Consider the following 26,886-nt stretch of genomic DNA (forward strand, 5'->3'; position numbering starts at 1 on the left):
TTTTTTTTTTTACCGTCCCCAACATATTTTTACAGGGGCGTTGGCCGGATTAATAGACATTGCTGCCGATTGGATGACTGACCTAAAGGAGGGCATTTGCCTTAGTGCATTGTGGTACAACCACGAACAGTGCTGTTGGGGATCTAATGAAACAACATTTGAAGAGAGGGATAAATGTCCACAGTGGAAAACATGGGCAGAATTAATCATAGGTCAAGCAGAGGTAAGTCTTGCTTTGTCTCAAGGTGAATTAATAATTGATATAGCAAAATGTTTCCAGTTCATTTAATTATAGAATTAATCACATATTAGATGATTGCATACACTTTAAATGGATCCACCCTCAACACACTGCAGCAAGAAAGAATTAAGTGCAGTATTGTTTCAAGAAGCTTTTGTATTAACTATATAGTCGTATAACAAATCCTCTGGATTGTGATGCAAATATATTTGAGCTGTAGTAGAAAAGAAGTGATAGTTATTGCAGTAAGATCTGTGTAAAGTTACTAAGAAGTCAAGTTATTAAAACTAATGTATTACTAAGATTGGGAAGTTTGAATTATGAAAGTATGATTATCAAATAATTTAGTAAAATCAACCTTTTACACAGATACATTGAAGACAACAGATTTTTATTTGTGGCATTATAGCATTTACTTGATTAATTTACTATGATCTACAAAGAACATTTTAGAACTTAGGATATTATATGTATATTTTTTACATGATGACATGGATATATTTTTTAAATTTTGTTTTAGCTGAACTTGAGAGCTAAAGTGTATATATTTGCGCTAACATGAGTAGTATGCTGTTTCTCACCTGGCTTAATTGAATTGAGTTTAATGATCTTCTGGAAAGTTGCAGCAGAATGAAATCTGAGTGCTGTTACAATTTGTTTTCACCATTGTTTCCAAAAAGTGGTTTGTAGGCAGAGATTGAGTATAGCTGAGATGTCTTGGTCCCAAGACTTTAGGGATTAGGAAAAAGATTAAATGGGCTCACGACTCCTTGTATATATAGGCATTAATTTTTGGATTCTACTTAAATATTTTGTTCATATAAAGTTTTCATTATTGTGGAAATAAACCAGGAGACTTTTTCACATTTTACTGAAGCTTCTTTTCTTTTCTTTTTTTTTGGTGGCGGGGGTGGAGTCTCACTCTGTTGCCCAGGCTGGAGTGCAGTGGCATGATATCGGCTCACTGCAACCTCTGTTTCTGGAGGTTAAGCGATTCTTCTGCCTCAGCCTCCCGGGTAGCTGGTATTACAGGCGCGCGCCACCATGCCTGGTTAATTTTTGTATGTTTAGTAGCGACGGGGTTTCACCATGTTGGCCAGGCTAGTCTCGAACTCCTGACCTCAGGTTATCCACCCGCCTCAACCTCCCAGTGCTGGGATTACAGGCGTGAGCCACCATGCCTGGCCATTTACTGAAGTTTCTTGACAAGCATTTGCATTAGAGGTGCAATGTAAATTAAATTCGTACTCTTGAACTATTTTCTTTTTAGGGTCCTGGTTCTTACATCATGAACTATATAATGTACATCTTCTGGGCCTTGAGTTTTGCCTTTCTTGCAGTTTCCCTGGTAAAGGTATTTGCTCCATATGCCTGTGGCTCTGGAATTCCAGAGGTAAGCCAAGTAATATTTAGTGTCATTAAACATTATTATGGTGCTTAACTTTTTGCCCTTAGTGATAATAGAAGTTGGCTTTTCTGGAGGGAGGGGATAGTTTGTTCATGGTATGAAAAATTTTTTTTAAAGTATAAGCTTTAAAATTGTAAAATTTGAAAATTACTGTTCCCTATAGTCATTTGATCATTTACTATGGAGGTTGATTTTTTTTTTTTCTCTCACCACTAATTTAACACATGACTAGGCAAATTTTCAGAAGATTTAGTTAAACATCAAGAGCCTGGAAGAACTGTCTTGTGACCTAACATTCTTTGATGGATTAGTTGTTGTTTTGCTATTATGACCCTGATTTTTTTTTTTTTTTTTTTTTTTTTTGAGAGTGAGTTTTGCTCTGTCACCCAGATGGGAGTGCAGTGGCGCTATCTCAGCTCATCGCAACCTCTGCGTCCCAGGCTCAAGCAATTCTTGTGTCTTAGCCTCCTGAGTAGCTGTGATTGCAGGCACGTGTCACCATGGCCAGCTAATTTTTCAATTTTTTTTTTTTTTTAGTAGAGATGGGGTTTCACCATGTTGGCCAGGCTGGTCTCAAACTCCTGACCTCAAGTGATCACCTGTCTCAGCCTCCCAAAGTGCTGGAATTACAGGTGTGAGCCACCGCACCTGGCTATGACCCTGATTTGGATTCATTCATTCTCTTTTTATAATTACCTTTTGATTAGATGTTAGTTATTCTTGAATTTGGCCATTTTATACTTTGAGAAAGTGGTTAATCACAGTGGGTCAATAATATAAACTTTTGGGTTTTATTTTTCATCACAATAGAATAGAGTTATACAGAGGATTGACTGAACTTGTTTTGAACTTGTTTCTTTTCTCTTTTATTTTTCTGTAGTTAAATAAGTTACCAACTTTTTCCTAAAACATTTCTTTTTAAAATGGAATTGTAGTGATCTTTAAGGTTGTATTAAGAATATCTTTCATAAAAAGCAATATGAGGCAGTATATAACAGTTGTCATTCATCCTTCTTGATATATAAAAAACTATTCCACATAATTATAGTACTTAGAGAAAACATAATATTATTATTTCTAACATAATGTCCAAAATATATTTAAAATATTATGCTTATTTTTACAACAGAAATATTCAAATTTGCCCTTTTTTTTGCTTATGTAATTATAATCCTTATAATTAAGGTCTGTATTCATTTTAACATGGCCTGATATTTTGATTTTGTTCCTGAGATGGAGTTACCCTCTCTCCTTTCTTGGGTAGAGAATTAGATTATAATATCAATTTATTATATGTAGCATAATAGGTAAAGTTTTTTAAAAATTAACTGTAAATTTTTCTGTAGGCTGCTAAAATTTGCAAGGTCATTTTTGTGCATAAAACAAGAAAATAACTTGGATTTGTTATATTCTTATGTTTCTTAAAGGACATTAAGCTGCCTTAATCTTTGCCTTGTAGATTAAAACTATTTTAAGTGGATTCATCATCAGAGGTTACTTGGGAAAATGGACTTTAATGATTAAAACCATCACATTAGTCCTGGCTGTGGCATCAGGTTTGAGTTTAGGAAAAGAAGGTCCCCTGGTACATGTTGCCTGTTGCTGCGGAAATATCTTTTCCTACCTCTTTCCAAAGTATAGCACAAACGAAGCTAAAAAAAGGGAGGTAAGTGTCTTTTGTAGTTAATTTGACTGAAAAATGTATATTGTATAGTGTTTATTTAAGTAAAGAATTTCTTCTTTTTTTTTTTTTTTTTTAGACAGAGTCTCGCTCTGTCGCCCAGGCTCGAGTGCAGTGGCCGGATCTCAGCTCACTGCAAGCTCCGCCTCCCAGGTTCACGCCATTCTCCTGCCTCAGCCTCCTGAGTAGCTGGGACTACAGGCGCCCGCCACCTCGCCCGGCTAGTTTTTTGTATTTTTTAGTAGAGATGGGGTTTCACCGTGTTAGCCAGGATGGTATCGATCTCCTGACCTCGTGATCCACCTGTCTCGGCCTCCCAAAGTGCTGGGATTACAGGCTTGAGCCACCGCGCCCAGCCTAAGTAAAGAATTTCTTAGTGTAAAAATAATAAATTCTGTATTCAGATAAAAAATGTTGAGATTAATGTGTGCTTCTTTTGTTTTTCCTGAATACTCTATAACATCTTTCTGGAATCCATTCCCAGTGCTGCTCAGTTAGTCTTACATTTTAGAGAAACTTTATAGATAGACAGCTGGTGTCCATTGGGTTTCAGTTGCATTTCATGAAGATCTTCCTGTTTTCACTTTACCTTACATCTTTCCTCTTCGGAAATGTTTTCTAAGCTTAGCTTTGTTTTTTACTCTTACTTTCAACATTAAGAGGTTGGGAAACCTTAATAGCTGTGTTTTCCTCCTGGAGGCAGCATCTGGTGCCAGTGTCAGTGATGTGTGATATGAAAAATGCCATCCAGCGCCGTGGGGAAGTTCTGAGGGCCTTTAGAAGCTCTTGAAGTTTAAATCAGAAATTCACATTAAAACGATTGCAAGAAATCCTTTTCATTTGATTGTTTAAGGCAATTTCCTTTACCGTTTCTTTAGGCCAGCCTGAGATCTTCTACAAGACCTTGAAACCTTATATATATTATATATTTCCTCTGATGTTTCTAGATCGCTCTGAGTATTTTCCTGAGTCCTTTATATTAGCTCTAGACTTTGGGAGCCCAGTCCCTTCCTATTTTCCAAATCTAAATCTACAGCCCCAGATGGTACAGAGATCTTTGGATTTTTAAGATATGATTTTTTTAAAAACCTCTCAAATACTGGCAGAACCTTTTCATCTTGTTGGGTTTTTTTTTAATGTTGGGTTTCATCTTGTTGGGTTTTTTTTCATCCTCTTGGGTTTTTTTTTAATGTACAAAAAAGTAGAATATTTTATCAAACTGTTTGATCTTCAGTTGAAATAATTCTAGTACATTTTAACGTTCACGTTAAAATATTGTCCTTGCATTGGCCATAGATATCCCAAAAATGGGATTCTTCAGATAGTCATAGTTTCATCTCTGAATAATTGTGGTTCCAGTACTTTACTATACAGCAAAAGTAGCTAGCATTATTGATTCCTTTCTATGTATCTAGTACTGTGGCAGATACTTTACTTGGACTTTAAAACTTAATTTCACAGTAATTTATTAATATGACCCCGTTATCCTTATTTAGAGATTAGGAAACTAGTGCTGAAAACAGCTAACTAACTTGCCGGAGACCACATACCTAGTTAGTGGCGGAACGTGGATTAAAATTCGTTTATCTTTGACTCCACAGTCTGTGGTTTTATGTACTATATTACTGCCCTTGCGACTGTGTGGGTATGTATTTGTGTGTGTTCAAAACAAAACTCAAAACCATCCTGTAGCGTAGCACGTTAGTGGCTAAGATGGAGCTAGAGCACCTGCCTCCTCAGTTCAGTTCTGTTACTTTCTGCTGTACCTTTATATTTTTTGGTAAGACTTTTATTCTAAATTCAAAAAATATAATTAGATGTTTAGAAATTAAGTTTACCTAAATGTTAATGTTCGTACTGTAATGATTAATGTTAAGATGTTGTTATTCTGTTACCTTAGTGTATATGTAAATGGCAAGAATTCAGTTAGTTGAAAGCATTAAGGTCCCATAGTTTTGTGTAGACAAGAGGAGAGAGCATTGATATTTTTAAATTAAATGCTTCTCAGATACGTATGAAATGGATTAAAACATGTATATGAGTTTTAGATACATAGGTGTTAGTTTGGTTGTAAATGCAGGATCAGGACAGTCAAATAAATATGTTTGCATTCCTTTTAGTAGGGGGAAGAAAAGGAGGTTAAATTTGCTCCCTTTCCTCCCCAAATAAGCAGAGTCTACATTCTAATGCCAACAATTTAATTAAAACAAATATTTATTTATTTTTAATTCACCAAACTTTTATAAAGTATTTACTGGATGCCAGGCACTGTTCTGAGCACTTTCTATATATTTACTCAATCCTTAAGAGCTAAGTAGTATTATCACATTTCCATTTTAGAGAAGAGAAAACTGAGGCACGTAGAGATTATCTACCTGTAATCATATAGCAAGTAAGTAGCAGAGCCATGATTTCAACACAGCAGCCTGACTATGGAGTTCATGATCTTAACCATTTACAGCTTAATTCTGATTACTTATAATTTCTCTTCTGGAAATGTAACAATTGACCATTTGAAGAAATACTTTAGGTAGCCTTGGATATTTGCTGGATTAAAGTAGTGAAAGGAATACAGACTCTTGGCTAGGCGTGTTGGCTCACACCTGTAATCCCAGCACTTTGGGAGGTGGAGGCAGGTGAATCACTTAAGGTCAGGAGTTCGAGACCAGCCTGGCCAACATGGTGAAACCCCGTCTCTACTGAAAATACAAAAATTAGCCAGGCGCGGTGGCAGGTGCCTGTAATCCCAGCTACTGGGGAGGCTGAGGCAGGAGAATCAGTTGAACCTGGGAGGTGGAGATTGCAGTGAGTCTAGACTGTGCCATTGCACTCCAGCCTGAGAGACAAGAGAAACTCTGTCTCCAAAAAAAATAAAGGAATACAGACTCCGAAAAATAATTACAAATAAAACCCTAGTGAAATTATAGGTGTAGTTGGCTTCATACTGGTGGGAAGCAGACCACTACCAATTAATAGACTGGGGAGCTGGAGAGAGGACATGGAAGAGTGTCCTTGGGTTTTTCTTTTCCTTTAAATTTTTGTAGAGGTGTTAGTTGGTGAGGCTGTAACTTGAGGAGCTGTTGTATGTGCTTTCAGAATGAGCCTCTCTAGACTGACAGTATGTTAGCAGTATTTCACAGGGCATAGGGTAGTGAAAATACAGGGGGTCTTACAAGGTCTTCAGTTCCCTGCGTATCTTGCTAGGATTTGGAATAGAGTATTGATGGTGGAGCAGTTAGCTCTAAAATTTGAAGAAATGATATCCTATTTAAAAATAGCTGCACATCCCAGTTACTGCCCTCCCCTCTTATCTACACAAGCATACATCTTGAAAATTGTCTATATTCATTGCTTCCTCTTCTTTACACCCTATTCACGTTAGTATATCTGGCAAAAAAAAATTTTAACTGAATAGTAAATGCGTGACTGACCTTTCAATTAAAGCACAGGAGAAAGAAACAAATCTTAATAGAAGAAATGAATACTTGCCCTTTGCTTAGGGAGCAAGGAAACACGAAAATTAAGTTCAGAAAGTCCATTTGGAAAATTCAAGTAACATGAAGAATTTTTATTTGGTATGTGTGAATTTCGGTGAAATTATGAAATAAGCCATATCCTCTTTCTAGGTGCTATCAGCTGCCTCAGCTGCAGGGGTTTCTGTAGCTTTTGGTGCACCAATTGGAGGAGTTCTTTTTAGCCTGGAGGAGGTAGGTGAAAAGAATACAACAATTAAAGCTATATATAATTACCATTGCAAATATATTTCACACATTTCAGTTTTATAGGTGATGTAATAGGTAAAGACTTTGTTTTCAAATTTAGTTTTCTAAAGTCGTTTTCCACTAATTCTTACATAAAAAGTAAATGTTATTCATGCTCCATACCTGGAGGAAACATTTGTTTTAATTTATTTATGTATAAATATTAGTAATTATTTAAAATCTAACTTTACTTTGTTGACGTATTTAAAAGTAAGAAGTTGTGAATTTGACTTAATAGAGGACACGTGAAACAATCTATTTCCATTGGCTGATTTCTGTATTTTTAGCAGAGATGGGGTTTCGCCACGTTGGCCAGGCTGTTTGTGTGTGTGTGTGTGTGTTTTGTTTTTTTGTTGTTGTTGTTGAGATGGAGTTTCGCTCTTGTTGCCCAGGCTGGAGTGCAATAGCGCGATCTTGGCTCGCTGCAACCTCCGCCTCCCGGGTTCAAATGATTCTCCTGCCTCAGCTTCCCAAGCAGTTTTTGTTTAAAAAATTTCAATCAAGTCCTACGTTGTGTTTTAAAGTTTTTCCCATGTAATTATTTCTGATACAGTTACTGCTGTTTAAGGAAATAATTTTAGTCACTTCAGTGGATTATTTTGTTTTTGTTTTCTTTTCACATAAAAATGTAACAAGGAATTTTTTTTAAGTATTTTTTTGACAAATAATAATTGTTTATGTTTATGGGGTATAATTTGATGTGTCTATACATGTATACATTGTGGAATATTCAAATCAGAGTGATTAGCAAATCCCTCAGATATTTATTATGTCCTTGTGGTTGTGAGAACATTTAAAATCCTCTCTTTTAGCTATTTTGAAATATATAATACATATTATTAACTGTAGTCACTTTACTGTTAAATAGAACACCAGAACTTATTCGTCCTCTGTAAGTTCATACCCATTGACTAACCTCTCCCCTTTCCCTGTTCACTTCTCCAACCCCCAGCCTCTGGTAACCCCTATTCTACTCTTGACTTCTATGAATTTAGCTCTTTTAGTTCAAGAATGTTTTTAAATTTACTTTTTTCTTTAGTTGTTTGTATTCTTTTTTCTTTTTTTAATGTAGAAGAGGCAAATTAAATGCATTATAAGTTAACAGGAGTTGGTGATGGTACATTTATTTTTAACTACCATGATTGAATTGAAGGTGAAACTCATTTTGAAAATAAAACAGGGCTAGGTATTCTAAATATTTATTGGACATTCATGATCAGTTGATACTGTGAATTTGTAATGATGATCACCATCTCCAAAAATAATAATAACATCAATTTTTCTTATTACCGTAAAATCCATTACATGTAAGTTATAACTACAGCAAAATTTAGAGCTAGGATATTTACCATTCAAGTTATAATATATCAGAAACATCTTATAAAATTATAGCATTAATTTTTCTTTCCCTTTTCTTTTTTTTAGGTTAGCTATTATTTTCCTCTCAAAACTTTATGGAGATCATTTTTTGCTGCTTTAGTGGCTGCATTTGTTTTGAGGTCCATCAATCCATTTGGTAACAGCCGTCTGGTCCTTTTTTATGTGGAGTATCATACACCATGGTACCTTTTTGAACTGTTTCCTTTTATTCTCCTAGGGGTATTTGGAGGGCTTTGGGGAGCCTTTTTCATTAGGGCAAATATTGCCTGGTGTCGTCGACGCAAGTCCACCAAATTTGGAAAGTATCCCGTTCTGGAAGTCATTATTGTTGCAGCCATTACTGCTGTGATAGCCTTCCCTAATCCATACACTAGGCTAAACACCAGTGAACTGATCAAAGAGCTTTTTACAGACTGTGGTCCCCTGGAATCCTCTTCTCTTTGTGACTACAGAAATGACATGAATGCCAGTAAAATTGTCGATGATATTCCTGATCGTCCAGCAGGCATTGGAGTATATTCAGCTATATGGCAGTTATGCCTGGCACTCATATTTAAAATCATAATGACAGTATTCACTTTTGGCATCAAGGTAAGTGCTAATGTAAGGTGATATTTGGGTAATCATGGCATGTTCAAAACTTGTATGTGAAATGAGAGAGGTTGTTGTTTCATAAGTGACTGAAAAAAGTACTTATCTTTTGAGTTTAATTTTAAGTAATGAAAAAGATAGTTCCTTAGCATATGTTGTTGACCATGTTATTTGTTGCTATTTAACAAATTGCCCCCAAACCTTAAAGCAGCTTAAGGTAACTACTTATTTTGTTCTTAATATTGGGTCAACGACTTGGGAAGGGCTCAACTGGGCATTTTTTGCTTGTGGTGTTTCATATAGTTGTTATTAGATATGGCGAGGGCTCATCATCTCAAAGCTTCTTTCATTTCCTTTTTAAAAAACTGTTTTTGTGGGTACACAGTAGCTATATATAGTTTTGGGGTACATGAAATCTTTTGAGAGGGGCATGCAGTAAATAATCTCAGTAAATGGAGTGTCCATCACCTCAAGCATTTATCCCTTGTGTTACAAACAATCCAATTATACTGTTAATTATTTTTGAGTGTACAATTAAATTATTATTGAGTATAGTTCAAAGACGTCTTCATTCATGATTAGGCTGAAAAGATTCATACACCTGGGCTCCTGGGATCAATCATGCGTACTGTCTCTCTCATGCTTACTCCCGCTCTCTCTCTCTCTTTCTCTAGCTTTCTTTTTCCTCTCTGTGGCTTTTCTAAGGTGGTGGCCTCAGGGAATTAGATTTCTTGTATCGTAGCTCAGGATTCCCAAGAGGGCTGTTTTTAATGTAGCCAAAGAAGTCTTGCAGCATGACTTGCTTTATTCTATTCATTGAGGCAGTCACAGAGGCCCACCCACATTCAGAGGAGGGACATATACTTACTGGGACAAGTGTCAGAGCATTCATGATCATGTTTTAAAACCACTTTTATTAGTTTCCTATTGCTGCTGTAATAAATTACCACAACTTAATGGCTTAAAAGCCATACAAATTTATTATCTTACAGTTCTGCAGATCAAAAGTCTGAAATGGATCTCACTGTGCTAAAATTAAGGTGTTCATAGGGCATTCTGGAGGCTGTAGGAGAGAGTCTGTTTTTTGCCTTTTCTGGCTATTAGAAGCTGTCAGCATTCCTTGGCTCCTGGCCCTCTGTTTGCATCTTCAAAGCCAGCAATGGCTGGTCAAGTCTTTCTCTTATCACTCTGACACAAACTCTGCTAAATCTCCCTTCCACATTTGAAAAACCTTTATGATTACTTTAGGCCCACCCAGATAAATCAGAAAATAATCTCCTTTTTTAAAGTCAGCTGCTTTGAAACTTTCTTTCTGCAACCTTAATTCCTCTTTGCCATGCAACGTAATGTAATCACAGGTTCTGGAAATTAAGTTGCGGACATCTTTGAGGAGCCATTATTCTGCTGCATAGCAGTATTGGGTGTTAGCTTGAAAGAACACTGCAGACTCAGTTGAATTACTAGATCTATAAATATATGCCTTTTTCCGTCAAGAACTTAAGGCAGCTGGGCCTTATGCCCTGGGACGTTGCTTCTTTTGGATTTATAAAATAACAAAATTTGTTGATTAATGGTCCATCAGTAAATATAATTTCTTATATGACTATCAGTGATATATATGGGGAAGCACATATCAGCTTATTCTTGTTCTTTAAATTACTGCCCCCTGTACTTCATGTAATAGTATTTGCTAGTGATAATATGCTTTTACAGATGTAAATTAATGTGGAATAGCAGCTTTATTTCTACAAAATTAGAGTGGTATTAGTTTTTAGGTCTCTTTTCTCTTGTCCTAAGTCTGTAGTCCACTGAGTATCAAGAGTTAAAAAATAGAAAAGCCTGGCCAGGCACAGTGGCTCGCACCTGTAATCCCAGCACTTTGGGAGGCCGAGGCAGGCAGATCATGATGTTAGGAGATCGAGACTATCCCGGCTAACACAGTGAAACCCCGTCTCTATTAAAAATACAAAAATTAGCCAGGCGTGGTGGCAGGTGCCTGTAATCCCAGCTACTTGGGAGGCTGAAGCAGGAAAATCACTTCAGCCCAGGAGGCGGAGGTTGCAGTGAGCCAAGTTCATGCCACTGCACTCCAGCCCAGGTGACAGGGTGAGACACTGTCTCAAAAAATAATAAGTAGAAAATAATAATAACAATAATGATAGAAAAACCTTAAAGTTTTACCTTTTTTCTTAGGGAATCAAGTTAAAAGAGCTGTTAAAGCTCTTTTTTGTACCGTAAGTAAGTGTTGGGTAAATCCCAACTTTCTCACAGTCAATTGAACTACAGGAAGCTGGAGGCAGTTGGCAGGCCTTTGTTAAGTCCCACCTTTGACTCAGCTCTGGCTGAAGGATCATACCTGGCAAGAGAGTGTAAAACACACTTTGATTTTTTTCTATTGTGTATTGTTTTAATGATCCTAATAGACTCAAACATGCCATCATTTTGAGTTTGGCTCATTTCATATTCAGAGTAGTTTATTACTCTTTCCGTATTTTTTTTTTTTTTTTTTTTTGAGACAGGATCTCACCTTTTCGCCCAGACTAGAGGGCAGTGTTGCAGTCTTGGCTCACTGCAACCTCCGCCTCCCAGGTTCAAGTGATTCTCCTGCCTCAGCCTCCCAAGTAGCTGGGATTACAGGTGTGTGCCATCACGCCCAGCTGATTTTTGTATTTTTAGTAGAGATGTGGTTTCGTCATGTTGGCCAGGCTGGTCTGGTACTCCTGACCTCAGGTGATCCTTTGGGAGGCCTTGGCCTCCGAAAGTGCTGGGATTATAGGCGTGAGCCACCGAACCTAGCCTCTTTCAGTAGTCTTTAAATAATCTTACTTATGGTGCTTCTTATCCCTATTTATTATCCTCATTAAATTTAATCAATAAATGTTCTCTTTTTAATTGATTCATATAAATAGAGTTGCCTGACAGATACAGGTTCAGTTCAGAGCACCACAATAAAGTGAATATCATAATAAAGTGAGGCACATGAAAGTCTTAGCTTCTTAGTGCGTATAAAAGTTCTGTTTACACTATGTTGTTGTCCGTTATGTGTGCAATAGCATTATGTCTTTTAAACAAGTAGCACTTTAATTTAAAAATACTTGATTGCTAAGAAGTACTAATAGTAATCTGAGTCTTCAGTGAGTTGTAATCTGTTTTGCTTCTGTAGAGTCTTGCCTTGATATTGGTGCTTACTGGAGGTAGGACTGGCTGTAGCAATTCTTAAGATAACAGTGAAATTTGCCACATTGATTGACACTTCCTTTCATGAAAGATTTATCTGTAGCATGTGATGCTGTTTGATACCATTTTACCTACAGTAGAACTTCTTTTCAAAATTAGAGTTATTCTCTCAAATCCTGCTACTGTAAGCTTTATCAAGTAAGTTTATGGAAAATTCAAAATCTTTTGTCCTTTTAACCGAGTGTTCACAACATCTTTACCAGGAGTGGGTTCCACCTCAAGAAACCACTTTCTTTGCTCATCCATAATAAGTAACTCCTTATACATTTACGTTTTTTTAATGAGATTCTAGCACTTCAGTCACATCTTTAGTCCACACTTATCATTCTAGTTCTCTTGCTGTTTCCACCACTCTGTGGTTACTTCCTCAACTGAAGTCTTGAACCCCTCAAAGTCATTCATGAGAGCTGGAATCATCAATTTCTTCCAAACTCCCATTAATATTAATATTTTGACCTCCTCCCATGAAACATAAATGTTCTGGATGGCATCTAGAATAGTGAATACTTTTTTGAACGTTTTCAATTTACTTTGCCCAGACCCATCCAAGAAATTATCCGTAGTGGGTTTCCAAGTTATCAGGGGCGAATCCATACAGATCTTCAGCAACCTCAACTCTTGCCTTCTCAGAGGAAAGAATTCTACTGAGGGACATAAGGCAGAAAAACAGACTGAGGCAAGTTTTAGAGCAGGAATGAACGTTTATGAAAAAGCTTTAGAGTGGTAATGAAAAGAAGTTAAAATACACTTGAAAGAGGGCCAAGCGGGCATCTTGGAAGACAAGGGCCCCTTTGGCTTTGGACTCAGGGTTTTATATGTTGGCATACTTCCGACATCTCGCATCCCTATTCCATTGATTGTTCTTTCGGGGTGAGCTGCCCACATGCGCAGTAGCCTACTGGCACTTGGGAGGGGAGTGTGCGAAGTGTATTTACTGGAGTTGTATGCATGCTTACCTGAGGTGTTTGTCGCTTAGTGGCCGAATGTCCCTAGGAGGTTGTATTTCAGTTAAACTCCGCGATTTTGCCTATAAATGTGCGTGCCTGAGCCCACTCACCCAACTCCTGGGATCTTATCAGAAAGCTGCTGATAGCTAGTTTCAGGTGTTTCTATCTATTGGAAGACTGCCTTTCCCTGACACTGGCTGCAACCAATTATTATTTTAGAGAGACAGCATGAGAGCTATCTGACTATCATCCGTTGATGGTTGCCTGACATTCCTGGTGAGGTTGCGGGGATCCCTCTCCTGCCTAGCTCATGCCTGACTAGCTACCTGCTGTAACAAAAGCACTATCTATGGTAGCTGTAGCCATAGGAAATGCATTTCTTCAATAAAACTTAAAAGTCAAAATTAGTCCTTAAAACAACATGAATCTCCTTGTACATCTCCATCAGAACTCTTGGGATACCAGGTGCATTATTGGTGATGAGTAATATTTTAAAAGAAATCTTTTTGTCTGAGCAGTAGGTCTCAACAGTGGGCTTAAAATAGTCAGTAAACCATGCTGTAAACAGATACACTGTTATCCAGGCTTTGTTGTTCCATCTATAGAGCACAGAGAGAGTAGATTAGCATAATTTTTAAGGGCACTAGAATTTTCAGAATGGCAAACTAGCACTGGCTTCAACGTAAAGCCACCAACTGCATTAGCCCCTAACAAGAGAGTCAGGCTGTCCGTTGAAGCTTTGAAACCAAGCACTGGCTTTTCCTCTCTAGCTGTGGAAGTCCTAGATAACATCATCTTCCATAAAGGCTGTTTCATCTATGTTGAAAATCTGTTGTTTAATGTGGCCACCTTCATCAACAACCTCAGCTAGATCTTCTATATCACCTGCTACAGCTTCTACATCAGCACTTGCTGCTTCACCTTACACTTTTTTTTTTTTTGAGATGGAGTCTCGCTCTGTCGCCCAGGCTGAAGTACAGTGACATGATCTCAGCTCACTGCAAGCTCCGCCTCCCAGGTTCATGCCATTCTCCTGCCTCAGCCTCCTGAGTAGCTGGGACTACAGGCGCCTGCCACCACACCCAGCTAATTTTTTTGTATTTTTAGTAGAGACGGGTTTTCACCATGTTAGCCAGGATGGTCTCAATCTCCTGACCTCGTGATCCGCCCACCTCAGCCTCCCAACACCTTACACTTTTTATTTTATGTTGCAGAGACAGCTTCTTTCCTTAAACCTCATGAACCAACCTCTGCGAGCTCCCAGTTTTTCTTCTGTAGCTTCCTCACCTCTTTAACCCCTGATAGACTTGAAGAAAGTGAGGACTTTGCTCTGGATTAGGTTTTGATTTAAGGGAATATTGTGGCTGGTTTGATCTTCTGTCTAGACCACTCAAGACTTTCTTCATATCAATAATAAGGCTATTTTACTTTTTTTAAATCATTATGTGTTCACTGAAATAGCACTTGTAATTTAATTCAAGAACTTTTCTTTTGAATTCATGACTTGGCTGACTGCGGCTAGAGGCTGAGATTTTGGCCCCCCCTCAGCTTTCAACATGCCTTCTTCACTAAGCTTAATTATTTTTAGCTTTCTTATTATTATTTTTTTTTTTTCTTGAGACAGAGTCTCGCTCTGTCGCCCAGTCTGGAGTGCAGTGGCCGGATCTCAGCTCACTGCAAACTCCGCTTCCCGGGTTTACACCATTCTCCTGCCTCAGCTTCCCGAGTAGCTGGGACTACAGGTGCCCGCCACCTTGCCCGGCCACTTACTTATTTCTTTGAGACAGGATCTCATTTTGTCATCCAGGCTGGAGTGCTCATTGCTCACTGTAGCCTTGAACTCCTGGGCTCAAGTGATCCTGCCGACTCAGCCTTGTGAGTGGCTGGGACTACAGGCATGTACCACCACACCAGCCTGTTTTTTGTTTTTTGGGTTTTTTTTTGTAGAGATGGGTCTTACTATGTTGCCCAGGCTAGTCTCTAACTCCTGACCTCAAGTGATCCTTCTGTCTTGGCCTCCCAAAGGATGGAGATTACAGGCGTGAGCCACAATACCTGGCCATTTTTAGCTGTTGATATAAAGTGAGAGACGTGACTTTTTTTTGAGACAGAGTCTTGCTCTGTTGCTCAGGCTGGAATGCAGTAGCGCCATTTAAGCTCACTGCAGCCTCTGCCTGCTAAGTTCAAGCGATTCTCCTGCCTCAGTCTCACGAGTAGCTGGGACTACAGGTGTGCACTATGAGGTCTGGCTAATTTTTGTATTTTTAGTAGAGATGGGGTTTTCCCACGTTGGCCAGGCTGGTTTCGAACTCCTGGCCTCAAGTGATCCACCCACCTCAGCCTCCCAAAGTGCTGGAATTACAGGCTTGAGCCACCACGCCCAGCCGAGAGACGTGACTTCTGCTTTCAGTTGAACACTTAGAGACCATTGTAGGGTTCTTAGTTGGACTGATTTCAGTATCACTGGGTCTCAGGGAATAGGGAAGCCTGAGGAGAGAAAGAGAGACAGGGGAACAGCCAGTTAGTGGAACAGTCAGACCACATACAACACATTAAATTCACTTTCTTCTATGGGCATGGTTCATGGTGCAGTAAAACAGTTGTAACAATAACATCAAAGATCATTAATCACAGAGCACTATAACATATAATAATAGTGAAAAGTTTCAAAGTATTGAGAGAATTAGCAAAATGTGATACAGAGACAGAAGGGAGCACATGCTGATGGACTAGCTTAATGCAGGGATGTCAGAAACCTCCAATTTGTAAAAACCACAATTGTGTTATTATTGTGTGAAGCGCAATAACACAAAGCATAATAAAACGAGGTATGTCTATATCAGTCAAAATATTGGACAACTCTGGTAAGTCTGTCCACTTAGCATCGTACCACTGAAGATGAATAGCACCTACCATTTTCATCATTCATAAATATGTAGGAGGACATAATCACATAATCTTGAAGTAAAAGACAGTGCTTAAAACTGAATCAGTTGAGTTTTATGAAAAATACTTCATATTGTCCATTTAAAAATACATATTTTTTTAATTTCAGTAGCTTTGGGGTTACAAGTGGTCTTTGGTTACATGGATGAATTCTATAATGGTGAATTCTGAGATTTTATTGCACCTGTCACCCAATATTGTATCCAGAATATTGTCCTTTTTTTTTTTTTCATTTCACCATGGACTAATGAAAATTTTGTTAGGGACTGACATTAGGGCACCCTTGAGCTAAAGGAAATAACTCTTGAGTTGTTTTCTCTTTGGCCTAAAGAATGTGGTTTATTTTGTAACTGAATTCATGGGATTGTTAAGGTACAAGATTTTGCTACAGTTTTATTTGTACTAGGATTTTGCTGTATTAATGTGAATAGAATCAAAAATGTTAGAAACAAATACATGGAATATAAGTTTCAAGCATGTGAGTAGAGGATCTCTGCCCCATTAAAAGTTCTGTTCTTGTTATAGGTTCCATCAGGCTTGTTCATCCCCAGCATGGCCATTGGAGCGATCGCAGGAAGGATTGTGGGGATTGCGGTGGAGCAGCTTGCCTACTATCACCATGACTGGTTTATCTTTAAGGAGTGGTGTGAGGTTGGGGCCGATTGCATTACACCTGGCCTTTATGCCATGGTTGGTGCTGCTGCATGCTTAGGTAATATGGCTGTGTCTGCCTGTGTGTGGATGTTTGCTAGTTTGAGAGAGCCAAGACAAAGTGGGACACATTCTTGCTTAATTGGTGGGCAGATTGGTTGAGTAAAGGAGGGTGCAGGGAGGAAATGTTTTAACAGATAAGAAACAGTAGTACTATTAGGGTATTATTCAGTACCGGTTTTCTGTCTTACAACATTTGTTAATACAAGAATTTACTGGAATTAACATATTGTAATATAACTTAATACTTTATGGCAGAAGCCATCTAAGTACAACATAAGCTTAATTTGAATCCTGACCAAAGAGGTCTTTGATTCTTTCATTGTTAAGGATCTTGGCTTACCTATAGCAACTATAGCTTGATACCTAAGATTAGCATTGCAACAAAGTTTCAGAGGAGCTTGACTTTGGTTCTGAAATGATTTAGTGTTAGCCTTAGTAACAGATGTATTTACCCATGCTCCATCATCTAAGCTGTACATTACAAAATAACTGTTCATTTTAATGAGAAGAAAAGCAAAATACCTACATTAAATACTTGAGTCTATTCAATGTCTATTGGGGCAGGAAAAAATAGTTATTGCTTTTCATATTTAAAATGTCAGCTAAACTTTGGTTATAATATTAAATAATAGTTGCCATTTTGACCAGTTTTGTTTAGTGAATAAAAATTATGTGATTGTTGATCTTTTAAAATGTATTATCAATTAAAAGGGAAGGACAGAATCATTTTCACTGAATTAGCAAGTATTTATTAAGTGGCCACTTTCTTTTAGCATTATGCTAGATACAGTGAGTAATACAAAAAGAACATGGACCCAATCTCAACTCTAATCAAGTTGAGGAGACAAGATGAACACTGAGAATACAATAGTGAGGAATATTAACAAATATATACAAGTTTAAAAGAGTCTAAGTATGGTAGGAATATAGGGGAAGAAAGAGCTGAAGTACTTCAGAAAGAATGGGCATGAGCTTTATTTGAAAGATCAGCAGAATTTAAGGAAAAGGTGAGTTTGTTGAAGATTATAATGTGAAGACGAACTAGGATGGGAATAAATTTTGTATTCATAAGGCTTTGAAGAAATTGACTCTAAGTAGAGAGTACATTTTGGGTACTTTTGGGAAATGAAGTTGGATTGGTGAGAAGGAACGGATTATGAAAAGACAAGAAACCTGATTAATGTCAGGATGATTTTATATTTGAAGTTGGTCAGATTTGTGGCAGTCCTAGCTTTGTCATTTTTAGTTTGATGACTTTGAGAAAGTTCCTTCTTGAAGTTTTAATTTTCTGTATATAAAAAGGAATAACAGCTGGTGATCTGCTAGGATTGTTTTGAGGATTACATGAGATAAAATGCATGTAAAGCTGTTATAATAGTGCCTGGTGAAATAAGTGCCTAGTTTGAAAAACAAGTCTTTGTAAACTGATTAGGACATGCCTGACATAGGGTAGGTATGTAATATATGGTAGGACCTGTCTCCTTTCTATTTTTAGGTAAAAAACAAAGGGAAGAGCTTGAGCTTAATACAGTATGAACTGACAAGCCCTGGTAGGTTTTTGAGCAAAAGAGCAACACAATAAAAGTAGTACTTAGGAAAGATTAGCCAGGGAACATGGCTTATACAGTGGTAATGGGGCCTGGAGTCAAGGAGGTCAGAGAAAATGGTATTATAATTAAGGAATAGCAGGCATGATGGCACATGTGTGTAATGCCAGCTACTGGAGAGGCTGAGGTGGGAGGATCATGGGAGCCCAGGAGTTTGAGACCAGCCTGGGCAACTGAGTGAGACCCCAAATCCTTAAAAAATACAAAGTAAAAAAGGAATAGTCATGAGGGCTTAGACTGAGTTGATAACAGTGAGAATCCCATAGGTAGTGTGAACACAGCTCACTGCGGCCTCAAGCCCCTGGCCCAAATGAGCCTCCCACCTCAGCGTCCAAGTAGCTGGGACCACAGACATACACCAGCGTGCCTGGCTACTTTTTTTAGTTTTTATTTTTGTAGAGACAGGGTCTCACTGTATTGCCCAGGCTGATCTCAAACTCCTGGACTTAAGTGATCTTCCTACCTCGGCCTCCCAAAGTGCTGAGATTACAGGCATGAGCCACTGTGCCTGGCCCAAATAGTTTTCTGTGGGTGGATATTACTTGCATCGTTAATGTAAATCAAAGGCATCAAAGTATTTTACTCTTTTTGAAAAAAATTTAGAGGAGAAATTTATTATATTAACATTCTACCCATATATGAGTTTAATTTGTAGATTGTAGCAAAGAAAACCATGATGTCCTTTACCAAATTCCTTAATAATTAGAATAATAAGCTTGTATAAGGCTTAAATTATGTCTTTGCTACAGCAGTAAACGAAAATGGCAAAATTGTTTTAGTTGATAAACTTTGATTTTTTAAAATGTGAAATAAACAGGTTTTTAAAATGTTATTTTAATAGTCTTCTCTGTTATAAACAAAGAAAATTGGTGTTTCTCTAGATTTTATTAAAAGTAGTGATTATTGTCCTAAAAGAGGAGTAGCAGTTTTAGATGATATGCTTTTCCCTGACTGAGTTATATTTGCCATTTGGTTTTAACTGCCTACTGCAAAAGTTCTAATAAAATGTAATGGTGAGGATCCTATCCTTCCTGACCAGTGGGTGCTTGCTTTTTTCAGGTGGTGTGACAAGAATGACTGTCTCCCTGGTGGTGATTGTTTTCGAGCTCACTGGAGGCTTGGAATATATTGTTCCCCTTATGGCTGCAGTCATGACCAGTAAATGGGTTGGAGATGCCTTTGGCAGGGAAGGCATTTATGAAGCGCACATCCGATTAAATGGATACCCTTTCTTGGATGCAAAAGAAGAATTCACTCACACCACCCTGGCTGCTGACGTCATGAGACCTCGAAGGAACGATCCTCCCTTAGCTGTCCTGACACAGGACAATATGACAGTGGATGATATAGAAAACATGATTAATGAAACCAGCTACAATGGATTTCCTGTCATAATGTCAAAAGAATCTCAGAGATTAGTGGGATTTGCCCTCAGAAGAGACCTGACAATTGCAATAGGTACCTTTTCAAAAATATATATATGTATATATGAGATGGATTTCTGGAAGAAAGGAAAGCAATAAGCAATAACATTTAATGGGTTGGATTTGTGGGGGCAAGGGACGTTATTTTATGTCCCTTAAAATCTTCTGTTCTTTAGGAAAGGAAGGTATGCTTCAGTGGATGGTTTTCTGCTAAATACAGTTTTATCTTTTGATCTGGCATTGTACCAGAAATTGGAGTCAAATTCTTTTCCCACTCCGATAAGCCTTGATAGTTGATCTTGGTTATTCAAAATAGCATGTAATGTAAGACCTTAGCTAAATGCATTCAGTCAAATACATTCTTGTATTTAATAAAGTTGGCTTATTGGAATACAAGTTATTGAAAATCTCATCTTCATCAGTCTCTTTTTTAACACTGTTTTGCTTTATCAGTCTTCGGAGTTAGGATTATAATGATTATAATATTAATGTATAATAAATGATTTAAAGTGACTATCACTGAGATTTTTATTTCTGATCGAATGCCAGGTTGAAAAAGTATAATGTATCAGTCCTGTTGTGTTTTATGCAGAATTTCCTGAAAGTACTAGTTAAAGGTATTAGCCATGGTATATTTCTTGGAGATAAACTTTCTACCGTTGTATTTCTCTAAAATTTGTTTTTCTCTTTACCTTATAGTCTTGCAGTATTGATGAGGAGGCCATTAAGACTTAATTTTTTTTTGGTGCAATCTTATATCTCTTCCTCCAACCGCTAAAAAGTGACTGAGGATAGGTACATCAAGCCATTGCTTTGTTACTCCCCAGTTTTTAGTACTGACCCTGAATGGAAGTGTCAAGCCTTTGGTCTGTCTGAAAGGTCATTCCTGTGAGCGTATCATCTCCCTTCCAGCTTACCCGTGTGGCCATTGCAAAAGGATTTAAAAATAATTTTTGTGCCATTTGAATGGCACACAACCAGACAGTGTATATGGGGGAGTGTTTCTCAAATCAAACTGGAAAGTCTTGAATTTGTAAGAACCATTAGGCAGAGAGAGAGAAAAGAAAGAAAAAGAAAAAAGGTCCTACAGAGAACAGCTTGTTCGGTTTGGGAACAGGCTACAGCTTTGGAAGGATTTTTCAAGGCCTAGCAAATCCCATCATTCTAAATTTTACTTAGCTAATACAATAGTAGTTGCCAGTGCTGATGACAAAGTATTTTGTCATGCTTGGCTCCATTCAAGCATTTTAGTTTTTTAGCCATTACCATGGCTAGATCTAGTCAGAAAATAATATCATTGTTTAAGATTCCCATTCTCTAGTTTTTACTAGTAGCCAGCCAAAGAAAAGAAAAAGGAGGTCAGAATTTTGGTATTTATATAGAAATTTAGGGGGAAAAGGCCAGGCAGGTTTTTAAAGTGTGGAAATTAAGAACTATTCATTATCCCACTGATTGTGTGGATGTATTTTTTAAAGTTTCGTCACTGTCTTGGGAGAGAGAATATTGAGATAGGAGATAATGTTGGTTTAAGGGAATGAGGGTACTTTCTGTAGGTGAGGTGTCAAGCCATGTCATCAGAAATGTTAGTCACATGACTTATTAAGCACACCTTAAATGTTTTACCCATGTTTTTGTAAAGTTTTAATTTTTAACTGTAATTTTTCCAAGTTTAATTTTTAACTGGGAAAAACAGACCTGTATACTACGTTTTATATATATATATAAATTTAAAATTACATATGTTTATATATGTAATTTTTATATGGGAGAGATATATATATTCTCTATATCTATATTAAAAGTACATATCTATATGTGAAAATTATGTAAATATATATAAATTATGTAATTATAAATATAATATAAATATATAAATATTTACATAATTACATTATATATAGGTTTTATATATAGAAAACCTAGTGTACAGGTCTCTATATAAATTAAAAATGTATGTATTATATATAGTTATATAATACATATAATTTATATAATGATAAATACTTTATTGAAGGACAAAAAAATTTTCATGCTGTCTCATAAAATAAAATGGTTGAAATATGCTAAACAAGATCGATTCCCCTGTTTCATACTAAAGCAGAATGTTGTAAAATATTAGATCCAAATGAGATGTCTCAGATTACTTAGGGCCATTACAACAGGAATGTGGAGACTTTTAAAACAAATGTCTGAGGCCATGCATGTTGGCTCATGCCTGTAATCCTAGCACTTTGGGAAGCTGAAGCAGGTGGATCACTTGAGGCCAGGAGTTTGAGACCAGCCTGACCAACATGGTGAAATCCTACCTCTACTACTAAATCCAAAAAAATACATGAGTGTGGTGGCGCATGCCTGTAATTCCAGCTACTTGGGAGGCTGAGGCAGGAGAATCACTTGAACCTGGGAGGCGGAGGTTGCAGTGAGCCAAGATCGCACCACTGCACTCCAGCCTGGGTGACAGAGCAAAACCCTGTCTCAAAAAGAAAAAAAAAAAGCCTGAATTATATCAGAAAATAAAAACTAATGTTGTTCTTTGTTTCAGAGGCCCTTGAATGAACAGCACCAAAAATATTCTTTTAAAAATGAAGAAAATGAAAATTGTAATGTTCTTTATTTCAAAGGCCCTTGAATGAATAGCATCAAAAATATTTTTAAATGGGAGGCCAGGGTGGGAGGTTTGTTTGGCACTAGGAGATCAAGCCCAGCTTGGGTAACATAGCAAGACCTCGGTCTCTACCAAAAAAAAAAATTGGCTGAGTGTGGTGGTGCCACCTGTAGTCCTAGCTACCGGGAACGCTGATGCAGGAGGATCCCTGGGACCCTGGAGTCCAGAGTGAGACCCTGTCTCTAAAAACAAACAAACGAAAAAACTGTATTTATGTAAAAGTAATACTTGTTTTTTACATTTTATTTATTCTTAATTGATAAAAATTGTATGTTTATGTCATGTGTATATTGTGGAATGATTAAATCAGGCTAATTAACTCATTTTTTTTTGTGTGGGGAGAGTATCTAAAATCCCTCTCCTTAACAATTTCCAAATGAAATGAAAGATTAAAAGTAATTTATTTTTTTGAGACAGCATCTCACCCTGTTTCTCAGGCCAGAATGCAGTGGCACGATCTTAGCTCACTTCAGCCTCGACTTCCCCGGCATCAGGTGATCCTCCCACTTCACTCTCCTGATTAGCTAGGACTACAGGCACGCACCACCATGACTGGCTAAATTTTGTATTTCTTGTATAGACAAGGTTTTGCCATGTTGCCCAGGATGGTCTCAAGCTCCTGGACTCAAACGATCTACCTGCCTCAGCCTCCTGAAGTGCTGGGATTACAAGTGTGAGCCACCACACCTGGCGAAAAGTGTTATTTTTTAAATGACAAATTTAAGTCAAAGAGATTGAATGTTCACTTCTGATGCTTTGTATGTAGGAGAAACTTTCCATTAAATAATTTTTTAAAAATTTCTAAAATTACGTATTTTGTTATTAAATGTTTAAATCAGTATAATTTCATTGATGATATACTGTTTGTTACTTTGTCGGTGTTTAAGATTGATAATTGGGGTTAGTTTTAATTCAGAACGTTTCTCTATTTAATATCACACTTCATATCTTTTTATGTTGTATATCTATTAATGAATTATTTTAGCTATAGTTATTATTCTTTTAGAGATGAGGTCTTCCGTGTTGCCTAGGGTAGACTCGAACTCCTGGGCTTCAGCAGTCCCCTCTCCTCAACCTCTGGAGCAGCTGGGATTACAGACGCGTGCCACTGTACCTGGCCTGCTGTAGTTCTTTTAATTCTTCTTTCAACTTTTACACTAGAGTTAGAAATGATTTACAAACCCCATTGTAGTTTTAGAGCATTCTGAATTTGGCTATATATTTCTTGTGACAACTAAAGTTGCATACAAAAATTATAGAGTTTTACTCCCCCATCCACATTTTATGCTATTGATGTCACACTTTACGTCTTATTTTGTGAATCCATTAATGATACTTCTCGTAGTTTTACACTCCACTATTCAGTTGTCAGACACCATTCAGTTGGTAGATTGTTATGAGCTTAAAGCAACTTAATGGGTATTTTTCAAAAAATCATTTATGTCAGTTGCTAATGGACTTCTTTTCTATGCTATGATCTTTTTTTTTTTTTGAAACAGAGTTTCACTCTTGTTGCCCGGGCTGTAGTGCAATGGGCGCGGCCTCGGCTCGCTGCAACCTCCACTTCCCGGGTTCAAGCGATTCTCCTACCTCAGCTGGGATTACAGGCATGCACCACCATGCCAGCTAATTTTGTATTTTTAGTAGAGACAGGGTTTCACCACGTTGGCCAGGCTGGTCTTGAACTCCTGACCTCCGTTGATGCGCCCGCCTTGGCCTCCCAAAGTGCTGGGATTACAGACGTGAGCTCCTGCACCCGGCCTGATCATGCTTTTAAGGTGGTCGAGTAAGTACTAGTTGCTGGGGCTTTACTTAGTAGCCTTCCTACTCAAATGTGTTAGAACATGGTTAAGAAGGCTGTAGTGTTCAAAAGGAGTAAAAAGCAGTGCATTGTTTGCAGTAATATCTGCTTCTCAATTTAGGACTGATGCTTATTATGGCTTAAATATTTTTGTAGTAAAATTTGTGTTCAAAATATAATTTTTCTTTTTGAGACAGAGTCTCGCTTTGTCACCCAGGCTGGAGTGCAGTGGCATGATCATGGCTTACTGCAGCCCTGAACTTCTGGGCTCAAGTGATCTTTCCACCTCAGCCTCCCAATTTGCTGGGACAACCATCATGCGTAGCTAATTTTTTTTTTTTTTTTTTTTTTGTAGAAACAAGGTCTCTCTATGTTGCCTAGGCTGGTCTTGAACTTCAGGGCACATGTGATCCTCCTGCCTCAGCCTCCCAAAGTGTTAGGATTATAAGCCTGAGCCACCATGGCCGGCCAAAATATTTTCACTATAACAAATATCATATCTGTATATACTCAGTTTTAATACTAACTCAAAGTAGAAACGTAAAGCCGAATGACTATTTTATTTTTAGATTCTCTTCATTGAGTTTCCTTCTCCGTCTGGTGTGATCTCTGAACTTTTCTCTGTCTTTGCCACTTCTTGTCTAGGACTTTCTTTTTTTTTTAATCACCAGTTTCATTCAGATTTTTGTTTTCTTTCTTTCAACGGTAGAGTGGAAGTAGGCAGCAGGACAGAAGAACTTGAAGCAGAGCACACTGGAGAGAAGTTAACAAAGCCTTTACAAAGAAAACAAGCCCCCAAAATCAGTCTGTGTGCATTATGTGCATAATTGTAGCTTCATCTCATCTGTAATGTTCATGACTCTTCTAGAAAATTATACTTTAACATGAGAAAAGAAAAAGAACCAGCTAATTCATAGGGATGGAGGATGCAGCATAATCAAAGCAAGGATGAAACTCTCTTTCGTGCCACCTCCAGTGCAGAATAAGTAACATTCAGCAGAGGCAGGCTTCATTTGATGATGGATTCCTTTAATACACTGCGCTCAGAATTTGTGCAGGTTTTAAAATCCCATATTCCAAACCCACTTCCTTAGCCCCCAAGTTAGAAAACAGCTTCAGTAAAGAAAAGTGTACAATGATATAACTACCAAAAAATACTTTCTTCCATGAAGATGATATATTATTGTTGACTTCTAATTCAATCAAATATAAAAAATTGCTAAGTGGCTTTTCAGTTGACTCCTTTCTTGGTTAAGGAGAAGATAGGAAAAAATGAAGGGATCAGAAGTCATAGGATACATTAGTTTCTTTTTATTGCTGAATAAACAGGTTGCCTACTTAAAAATCTATCAATTTTAAGGTGTTGGTCTCCTCTCTCTTTTCAGAAAGTGCCAGGAAAAAACAAGAAGGTATTGTTGGCAGTTCTCGGGTGTGTTTTGCACAGCACACCCCATCTCTTCCAGCAGAAAGTCCTCGGCCATTGAAGCTTCGAAGCATTCTTGACATGAGCCCTTTTACAGTGACAGACCACACCCCAATGGAGATTGTGGTGGATATTTTCCGAAAGCTGGGACTGAGGCAGTGCCTTGTAACTCACAATGGGTAAGTCTGGTACCACAGGAATCCGTTCACTTGCTAGAATGTAGGATCCTTTTTAGTGGAATCTGTATAGTTATTAGGGGAGCATGTGAGTCAGCTCCCAGGTGGGAAAGTCTGTCGTATGGTATAGGCACAAATACAGGATCAGTCAATCAAATTTCACATTTACTATAGAATAAGAAAGATGTCATCTGCCTGCTCTTTGCCAAACAGTGGCATTTGTAAATAATCCCTCAAAGTTGGAAAAGAGGTGCTGAAAGATCTCCAGCATGAAAGCATGTTGAGCTTAGAGTGCTGCTTTTCCTAGGGGAAGAGTGGACCTAACTTGTATGGAGCACTGCAAAACCCTGTATTATTTTTGTAAATGTTTCATTTTTAGTATATAAGTTTCTAGTACAATAAGTTTCTAGATATTTTGCTATTTACTCTTTCAGCCAGTATTTGATTTATCATGTAATGAAGGAAAGAATATATAATTAAATGAAATTTGTAAATTAGCTAAAAATCTCCTTTAACAAATGCTTTGTTTCCTTTTGTCTACCTTCTCTATACACAAATCTTTTATATTTATATAACTGCTAAAGACAAATACTCATGTATTTAAAATGCATACATTGATAATTTATTTTTCCACCTTTTACACATGGACTGCCAGTGTTTCTCCATTGACAGGAATATAGGAAAGAGACAGATATCATGGGGGTTGTGGAGACCTTAATGCGCAAAATTAATTTGGCAAATACACTACTTCATCACCACTGCTCTTTTCCTGGACCTCGGATCTGTTTCTCCACACTTCTTTCTTTAGGACCCTTTATTTCTACCATATATTCTTTCTTGTTGAACTTAAGAATGTTGTTTTATCTGAAGGCAAATACCAGAAA

At 37.5% G+C, this 26,886-nt stretch overlaps 1 protein-coding gene across 7 annotated transcripts in view; it reads left to right on the forward strand.

Moving 5' to 3' along the window:
* CLCN3 (chloride channel, voltage-sensitive 3) overlaps positions 1–26,886 on the forward strand; it is a 116,520-nt gene that overhangs the window by 82,628 nt on the left and 7,006 nt on the right. For 4 of the 7 annotated variants that reach the window (XM_011967804.1, XM_011967807.1, XM_011967805.1 and 1 more), the window contains 6 exons: positions 3,109–3,315; positions 6,957–7,037; positions 8,517–9,062; positions 16,718–16,904; positions 19,573–19,971; positions 25,789–26,005. In XM_011967804.1, coding sequence (XP_011823194.1) covers positions 3,109–3,315; positions 6,957–7,037; positions 8,517–9,062; positions 16,718–16,904; positions 19,573–19,971; positions 25,789–26,005 — 1,637 coding nt within the window. Of the gene's footprint in view, positions 1–38; positions 224–1,511; positions 1,635–3,108; positions 3,316–6,956; positions 7,038–8,516; positions 9,063–16,717; positions 16,905–19,572; positions 19,972–25,788; positions 26,006–26,886 lie in introns of those variants that run through there. The other 3 variants (XM_011967811.1, XM_011967806.1, XM_011967809.1) reach the window with 3 other exon arrangements.

The sequence above is a fragment of the Mandrillus leucophaeus genome, unplaced genomic scaffold (genome assembly GCF_000951045.1).
Source record: "Mandrillus leucophaeus isolate KB7577 unplaced genomic scaffold, Mleu.le_1.0 Scaffold81, whole genome shotgun sequence".
Taxonomy (NCBI): Eukaryota; Metazoa; Chordata; class Mammalia; order Primates; family Cercopithecidae; genus Mandrillus; species Mandrillus leucophaeus.